This window comes from Rattus norvegicus, chromosome 6 (genome assembly GCF_036323735.1).
Source record: "Rattus norvegicus strain BN/NHsdMcwi chromosome 6, GRCr8, whole genome shotgun sequence".
NCBI lineage: Eukaryota > Metazoa > Chordata > Mammalia > Rodentia > Muridae > Rattus > Rattus norvegicus.
This window is the reverse complement of record NC_086024.1, coordinates 88,257,677-88,267,299: the sequence shown is the minus strand read 5'-3', so window position 1 is coordinate 88,267,299 and position 9,623 is coordinate 88,257,677. Positions and strand designations below refer to the sequence as shown.

General features: G+C 39.2%; 1 protein-coding gene across 1 annotated transcript; it reads left to right on the top strand.

The window, feature by feature from the left end:
• Nucleotides 1-374: 374 nt before the first annotated feature.
• Nucleotides 375-3,167, top strand: Fscb (fibrous sheath CABYR binding protein). The gene has a single exon (NM_001271107.1). The coding sequence runs from the start codon at nt 558-560 to the stop codon at nt 2,994-2,996; it is 2,439 nt and encodes an 812-aa protein (NP_001258036.1). The 5' UTR covers nt 375-557; the 3' UTR covers nt 2,997-3,167.
• The last annotated feature ends 6,456 nt before the right edge of the window (nt 3,168-9,623 follow it).

The window sequence follows — 9,623 nt, the reverse complement described above, 5'->3', positions numbered from 1 at the left end:
ATTTATCAGATATTCCTACACATATGTTAACTCTAGTAATTGAAAACCTGCTCTAGTATACTTAGTTCTGGTTAATAATTTCTGGAAATCAATCAGGTTGCAAGCTCCAAAACCTTTAACAATTAGTGGCATTCTTAAGGTTAACATGTTGTTCTTCTGGAAAAGACATGTTCCTTTCAACTAGTTTTTTTTTTTTTATAAAGTAGACACTCTACTTTTGTCATTGCTCATGTGAATATAACAAGTTGAAAACTGTTGGGAATATAACTTCCGGAACTTTGTAAGAAGAATTTGGCTATGATGTCACAGACCCTTGAGGGAAACTTCTAAAAGTGAGTTTTATCCTAACAGAACCATAACAAGAAAGATGATGAATGAGTAAGGTGGGATCCAACAAGAGTGTAGTAAAGGATGGTATAATTTATGAATTATTTTTTCTTGAGCTCAATAAAAAAACTCAATGAAGGAAGGTAAAGGTATAACCATCTGGTACATTTATGATTCTTAATGATTAATTGCTTGAAGACTGATAAATTTGGATATCATAAATCATAAAAATGGAAGAAAGTGATGAACCTGAGCAGCCTATATCGTTAGGAAGGCAGGAATATAGAAGGAGAAGACTACCCAGCCAACCAATGGTAGATAAGTCCCAGCAGACTGAAATAGGAGAAAAAAAGAAAGGTATGGCTGCAGTACAACCCCCTGCCCCTAAAGCTACCCATAGTATTGGTAATATTCCTGGAGGTAAGGCCAACTACTCTGGAAAAGAATATGAGTCTCTTATACTGTCCTCTCAACTTCAGCAAACTTGGATGAAGAGAAAGCAAGGCCAGGAAATGACTGACAAATCTTTTCAGACAGACACCTCTGTGGAAGAAAAAGTGGAAGTCATATTCATGGATAAAGCACTTGAAGAAAACTCAGCTAGTGTTGGAGAAATAGCTCCTGCATCGCCACAGGGTGTTTCAGAAGTAGAGATTCCAACAAGCAGACCCCCCAGTCTTTTAATAGACAGAGCTCAGCAGACCAGCTGTACTGGTGACTGGAGCCTGATAAGCATTTGCTCAAAAGATAAAGTGGACAAAGAACAACAGACCTACTTCAGTGAGTTAGAAACTACTGTCAAGTCTATGCCAGGTAGCTCCCTGATTAAGTCAAAGGAAGAAACAGTACCTATTGCAGAAGATGGTTCTTTGGTGGAAATAGATGGTTCTCTCGAAATAGAGGTTCTGTCAACTGAAAAAATCCCCGATGTAGTGATGTCTTTTACTGAAGGGGAGATTTCTGGTGAATTACAGGCTGTACCAGATGATGAGGCCACAGTTAAAGCAGAACATTTCTTTACAGAGGAGACCTCTATTCAAGCACCATCTCTAGCTAAAGAGACCTCTGCAGCTGAGACAACCGCTAAAACCCCAAAAGAATTTGTGGACATACAGGCTTTACCAGCTGATGAGCTTTCTTCTACAGAGCCTCCTGCTGACATTCGTCCTCCATTAGTGAAAGGGACTCTTTCAGAGGAGCCTTCTGATCAACAGTATCCCAAAGGAACTGTGGTGGCTCCTTCAGAACTTCCTGTTGAAGATCTGGTTCCACTCTCAGAAGAGGTGCTTGAGAAAGTTCAAGCTTTAGCAATTGACACTATCCTTGATGACTCAGGCAGAGCAGAGTCTACTACTGTTGAAGAGGCTACTGGTGAAGTCCAACCTCCTCTGTCTGAAGAGATTACTAAAGAAGTACCTGCTGAAGTTCATTTACCAATAGCTACACACTCTAAAGAAATTGTTATTATAATAGATAAGGAATTTGCTATTGATGAGGACTTTGAAGATCAGCCTCCATTCATTACAGAAGTTGCTGAAGATGAGGCTACTGCAGAAGTTCAGCCTCCATCAGCAGAGGATGCTCCTGAAGAAGTGGCTCCTTCAGAAGTTCTACCTCCACCTACTGAACAGGGCACTGTAGAACACATGACTGCAGAAGTTCTATCTCCATCAACTGAAGTGGGCCCTGCAGAAGTTCCACCTCTACCAACTGAGGAGTGGCCTCTACCTCCAGTAACTGAGGAGAGCCCTGCAGAAGTTACACCTCCAGAAACAGAGGAGGGCCCTATAGAACCAGCTGAGGAGGGCCCTGAAGATGGCCTACTTTTACCAACTGAGGAGATCCCTTCAGAAGTTCAGCCTCCATCCCTTGAGAAGGTTCCTCTAGAAGAAGTAGTGATTCCACAAGCTGAGGAAGTTCCTCTAGATGATTTACCCATTGAAGTGCAACCTTTGCCAGCTGAGAACATTGCAGGATGGGTCCCAGATGAATTTCAGGCTTTTCCAGTTGATGAATACCCTGCAAGAGAGGACACTGTTGAAGTCCAGCCTTCCTCATTAGAGAGTGCTCCAATAGAAGAAAGCTCTGTTGAAGCTCAGCTTCTAGCAGCTGAGGCAGATACTGCAGAAATTGAAGAGACTCCTACAGAAGTGGCACCAGCTGAAGATCAGCTTCTACCAGCTGAGGAAGTGGTCCTAAAAGTAGAAGTTGCTACAGCTTGGTCTCCCTTATCTGAGTTGCCTCCTGCAGAAGAAGCCACTGTGGAAGCCCAACTGACATCGGTTGAAGAGAGCTTGAAAAGAACTTCTGTTGATGTTCAGCCTCCACCACTTGACACCCTTGCAGAAGAGTCTCCTGCTGTCAAACAGCCTTTAAAAACTGATGTGGTTCCTATGCCAGAGTTTCCTGGGGAAGAGATGACTGCTCAAGATCCACTTCCACCTTCAGTAAAAACCACCGTAGATCAGGATCTACTAAAAGAACATCAATTGCCCGAGATAGCAGACATCTCACAAGTAAAATTGGAGTATACTACTTTCACAGGTGATAAAAAGTCTAAAGGAACAGATTCTGTTCCTGAAGATGTAACTGGGATCAAGGACGATCAGATCTCCACTTTCAAAATAGAAGGTACCATTAAAATAGAGTTAAAGAACTCCACTTCCTAAGCTATAATCAGGTGTTAACTTAAACTAGCAATTTAATTGGATTCTAGAAGTTCATTCTTTAGAAATGAGATGCTATCTGGAAGAACTCTTATGAGTAGATTAAAGTAAAAGGATCCCTAAAAGATTGATCATGCAGGTTGGACAATGAATAAAAGCAGTCACAATGTGAAATTCCTTGTGTTATATTCATTGAAATCTATAGCATGTAAAATAACTACTTTAAAATGAAGTGAATTTATGGTTGTCATTATTACTTAAAATATACATTAATTTTATAGTCCATCCATAGACAATGATTGTTTATTCTTAACCTCTCCCTCATATGTATAAATATATATGTGTTTATGTGTATGTGTGTATGTGAGTATATGTATACATAATGTGTATATGCATATATGTATATATGCATACACACACATTTGCAGGAGAAATGACAATTTCTCCTGAACATCTCTTGAAGATGTCACCTACTTTAAATGCTTCAAGTTTTATTTACATATATAAAATTACATGGTGGTCTTTTCTCTGGTTATGATTCATCATATCTTTTAATCTTTTTTCATTGCCTCCTTCTGAGACAAGCATTGTTTTCCTATATAGCCACTGTGGAAATCAGTGTGGATAATTCTCAGGAAGCTCAAAACAAATCTAAGATAATACTCAGGTATACCACTCTTTTGCATATGCCCAAAGGACTCAACTTCCTACTCCAAATGAATATACGCAGCCTTCTTCATTGGTATTTGATTCATAAGAACAAGGAAATGAAAGTGACCTATGTGACTTTCAGCTAATGAATGGATAATGAAGGTAGGGTTCATATACACTATAGAATACTCTTCAGCTGTAAAGATGGATGAAATTATGAAATCTGCAGTTAAATGGATAGAACTTGAAGAGATCATTGTGAATGATGTAACTCAGTCCCGGAGAGCCATACATTGCATGTTTTCTCTCAACTGAGGCACCTAGAATAAAATCTTAAGCTAAGAGTATTTAACCTGGAATAACTTCAGAAACTATGAAAGTATGAATGAACATTATTGGGGGATAGGGGATAAAATAATAAGTTTCAAGTGATTTTTAGACTAAAGGAGGGACTCTCATTAGTGGAATGGGAGAGAAATATATAACGAGGTATGAGAAGGGTAAAATAGCAGTATATATATATCTGAAAATATAATAAGGAATCATACCATTAACTATACAACTAAAATGCTCTCTGATGCATACAAGTAAATTGACATTTCCCATCTGGGTTGATGATGGTCCCCCCAAGAGTCAAATATCCATCCATTAAAGACCCCCAACACCAAGCATGAGAAACTTTCTTTTCAGCTGTTAGACAGGGTTGTCCAAGATACTCCATAAACATACCAGCTACTGCTATTGCCATTGATCCTAGAGTTGGAAGTTAAGTTCCAATTGTGAAGACAGAATAAAATTCAGGCACAGGATCCTGAGACCCTTGGATTGAAAACTTCCTCCATTCAGACTAGCTTTTATAGCCATGATATTTCCAAATAAGGGAAACGACCAATTGTCCTGCCCAACTATGTCACCTTTGAACTAAATTAATGACGGAAATATACGGATAAACTGAGTGTGCTGTGGTGATATGCGTATTTTGGCAGGAACCAACTGTTCCCTGTTTGTCTTTAAGATCAGCTAATCAAGAAGGAAATCATGTCTGGTACTAGTAGCTAATTACCCAGGACTAGTGAAGTCAATGGGCCTTGGAGAAGAACAGGTAGTCCCCACTTTAGTGAACCAGCACAATTCTCAAGGGCATTGTAAATATTTTTCTTTGTATTCATAGAAAAGTATAGTCCTTAGCTATCATCAAGAAAACTCCTGAGAGGCTCTGCCAGAGCCCTCCTGATACAGATGAGGATGCTTGCAGCTAACCATCAGACTGAATAAGGGGACCCCAATGGATGAGTTAGAGAAAAGATTGAAGGAGCTAAAGGGGTTTGCAACACCCTAGGAAGAACAACAATATCAACTAACCAGAGCCCCCAGAGCTCCCAAGGACAAAACCGCCAACCAATGAGTACACATGGAGAGACCCATGACTCCAGCAGCATATGTAGCAGAGGATGGCATTGTCCAGCTTCAATAGGAGGAAAAGCCTTTGGTCCTGTGAATACTCATTTCCCCAATGTAGGATAATGACAGGGTGTTGAGGTTGGAGAGGGTGGATGGGAATGGAGGCATCTCATAGAATCGGGGGAGGGGGTGTAGAGGGGGGGAAGGGGATAATATCTGAAATGTACATATCCAGGAAAAATAAAATTAAAAAAGATAAAAAAGAGAAAACTCCTCTTTGTAAAAGACTGATAGCATTACAGAAAATGACGACCAACCAAACTGTTGCTAGAGAGCCTATTCTCAAATGACACATCTCCAATATAACGCCTACACTAAAGGTTCATGGGCTGTTTAAGAAGAGGTGATGAAAAGATCGTATGAGTCAGTTGAATGGGAAGTTTGCCATGAGATGGTATCTCCTAGAAATGGCAGTATGTATACCCATAAAGTCTCGCCAATATGACTACCTAAACATGAAATGAACAAGAAATATATCAATCAACCTAGTAAGGGAGAGCTCAGGATGCCTCAACACTAGACAAAGAAGGATAGGCTGGGGAATGCTGAGGGCAGGAGAAACGGTATCCACAGGGAAGAGCACACCAATTGGTTATCCAATACTAGATGATCATCCATGCAAACAGCTCATATACAGACATGCAGGTTATGGCTGTGCATTTAGAAATATATCTTTATCTGCATGTAAGTAATTAAGGAAAAAACAGGGCACAAATTTGAAGGAGAGCAAGGAGAGACATATGGGAGGCCTTGAAGGTAGAAAGGAGGTAAGTGATGTTATTATATTTTAATCTAAAATGCACTCAGTAGATCTCCTGGTAAAAATGGCATACAGCAACATCCTTACCTTCTTACTGATTTTGTGGGGAATAGTTCTGAATTCTACTATTAGCTTAGAGGCTTACTGTAGGTTTTCTATTGAGGCCCCCCTTTTTTTCTGATTTTGAAAGTTAATTTCTATTTGTAGTTGCTTGACAGTTTTCTCAGTAGAAATTGATGTTCAATTTTGGTAAGTATTCTATGAATCTACTGAGATGATACATGTTTTCATGCATGATGTGCTAATGTGTTAAGGCTTTTTAGTTAGTTTTCAAATATTAAAGAATTATTTTTATTTTATGTTTTTGAGTGTCTCTCTGTGTGAGTTTCCACTGAGAGTACAAGAGGGTATTAGATATCTTGGAATAAAGGTAGGTGTATGCAGCCTGATGTGCATGAACTCCCGAGACATCCATCTAATACCAAAATTTTCACATGTCAAACCCACACTTCATAGTCCTAAAAATCCTTATTCGGTCATGATATCCTACTTTGTATATATTTATAAATTCAATGTGATAGTTTTGAAATTGAAAGTTATAAAATTGTTCATTATATAGGGCATTATGTGTGGTTTTGATTCAAATATATTATTTGAACTGGCTAAATCAGGGCAAACATTTCTGTCTCCTCGAATATTTACCACCAATGGTGAACACAGTCAAGGTCTTTTCTCCCAGATATTTTTGGGGATTTTTTTACCTTGCTGTGTAATACAACATATTTATCTTTCATATTTGACTTTTGAAATTTTTATTTTGTATTACAATACAAAGAATTAAGATTTCTTATAGCGATTACAAATGAAATTTATTCATGCTATTTCTGTTTTCTCTGCTTCTTTCAAAATTCCCATTCCGTTTGTCAGCCCCACTTTTTTTTATTAGATATATTTCTTTACTTACATTTCAAATATTTTTCCCTTTCCTAGTTTCCTGACCATAAGTCCCCCATCCTTTCCCCTTCCCCCATACGGATATTCCCCCCATCCATCCTCCTTACTGTCCCTCACATATTCCCCTGCACTGGGGGTCCAACCTTGGCAGGACCAAGGGCTTCCCCTTCCACTGGTGCCTCAACAAGGCTATTCTTTGCTACATATGCAGTTGGAGCCCTGGGTCAGTCCATGTATAGTCTTTCGGTAGTGGTTTAGTCCCTGGAAGCTCTGGTTGGTTGGCATTGTTGTTCTTATGGGGTTGTAAGCCCCTTCAGCTCTTTCAATCCTTCCTATAATTCCCCCCAAGGGGGTCCTGTTCTCAGTTCAGTGGTTTGCTGCTAGCATTGACCTCAGTATTGGACATGCTCTGGATGTGTCTCTCAGGAGAGATCTATATTCGGTCCCTTTCAGCATGCATTTTTTACCTTCATCGATCTTATCTTGTTTTGGTGGTCAGCCCCACTTCTAGCATCCTCTCTTCTACTTCCTGTCACCTGTGTCCTTTTTCCTACTCATGAGAACTCTTGTTCACATGTCTTCTACCTAGTTTCATAGCCTAACTCACTGTCACACCTTTCTATTTTGCAACCAACTTGTTTTTAATACTTCCCTACATGTTGAATGTAAATTTTATAACCATAACCTCCAATACTTTTTAATCTCATCTCCCTGCTTGTCCATCTCCCACAAGTATGCCTTTTTATTTGTTTATTTAGACTTACTGCCTTTATCCAGAGTCATCTGTATTACCATGGATTTGGAACCGCTCTAGTGTATGGCTCAGTGGATGCATAGCAGGAGACAATAACTATCCCCACAGAGGACATTCATGCTGCCTCCTCTGGGCCTCAGGGATATTGTGGGAAAGGCAGCAGAAAGACTCAAGAGCTGGAAGACTGGGCTAGGAGCTGTGGGTTATCTTTTGGTGGATGACACATCCATTACAGTCATGAAGAGACAGTAGCTGTGGCTGCCTACTATTTGCCTATAAAACCCAGTACCTATCATAGTGAATTATGGATCAGGGTCAAGAGGGCCTCACTGACTAGATTGCTCCCGATAGACAGCTCTTTCTTTACAAATGCACAAACATTAAGCTTTGGGATCCATATGCAATAGAGAAGATGCATTTTTTTATTTTTTTGGTCTTCTTGAGTCTTAATCACCTTATATAATATTTTCTAGACCCATTTTCTTGTTTCCCCCAGAAGATTCCATACACATGAGTGCAGCGAAGTAAAATTTCTTTATGGACATAGCCATACTTTACTTACCCATTCTTCTGCTGAGATGTCTAATTTGGCTCCATTTGTTTTTTGTTATTATGAATAATGCAGCAAAAAACATGGATGTGCAAATTATCTCGCGGTGGTAGGCTGTAGAAGCCTTTGAGTATATGTAGGATGTGGCCTGGCTACGTAATATTGTAACTGTGTTTTTAATTTTTAATTCTTTTGAAACAAGGTCTCTCTATATAGCTCTGACTGTCCTGAGATTATACTATGTAGGCGAGGATGGCCTTGAACCTACAGGGATCCATTAGCATCTGCCTTTTGAGTAAATCCAATGCTGGAGGAATTTTAATTTTTTTTTTTTTTTGTGAAACTTTCACAATGGTTGCCACATCTTTGCCAGTATTTGGCATCATATTTTAAAAATAAAAGCCAAGGTGAGATGGGATGTCACAGTAGTTTAATTTCTATTTAGTTACTTGGTAGCTAAGGATGTTGAACTATTATCTAATCATAACTTGGCATCTATTGGTCAATTGATTGTTAATAATTTTGACAACATAAGTTTTTGAGAAAGACAACCATAGTAAGTTTTTTTCTCATGTTTTTGTCTGGCTTTGGTGTCTGTGCAAAGTAGACTCATATGATGAATTTTATTTTCCTAAAGGATCTTGTTTCAAAGCGGCTGTAGTTTTCCACTGTGTTTTATAAACTTTACCGGTGAAGCCATCGAGGCTTAGAGTTTTATTTCAGAGAAAGGTTTTTAAAAAGTATTCTAATTCCTAAATTGCTTCTATGATCACTTGATCTGTGATTTCTTTCTAACTTCGACATAGTATCAATACCTTATTCCTACATATATCAATACTTTACTCTCTTTTCCTTACTTCTCAAACCACACGTCTAGTGATTAGGTTTACAGATCTTGTCAGAGAACTTTTTTTTTTTTTGAATTTCTAAGAGCTTTATTTTCTTTCTTTCTTTTTTTCTTTTTTCTTTTTTATTAACTTAAGTATTTCTTATATACATTTCGAGTGTTATTCCCTTTCCCGGTTTCTGGGCAAACATCCCCCTCCCCCCTCCCCTTCTTTATGGGTGTTCCCCTCCCCATCCTCCCCCCCTTGCCGCCCTCCCCTCAACAATCTAGTTCACTGGGGGTTCAGTCTTAGCAGGACCCAGGGCTTCCCCTTCCACTGGTGCTCTTACTAGGATATGCATTGCTACCTATGAGGTCAGAGTCCAGGGTCAGTCCATGTATAGTCTTTAGGTAGTGGCTTAGTCCCTGGAAGCTCTGGTTGCTTGGCATTGTTGTTCATAAGGGGTCTCGAGCCCCTTCGAGCTCTTCCAGTTCTTTCAGAGAACTAACTTTTGTTTTCATGGAGCCACCACCCTCCTCTATCCCCCGCCATGATTCACTGATTTGTTTTTTTATCTTTATCATTTGTTTTCTTCTGTTCAATTTTGTATATGTATCATTTCCTTAGTTTTTCCTATGGAACAAAATAAAGGATTTATCCTGTGGAACAGAAT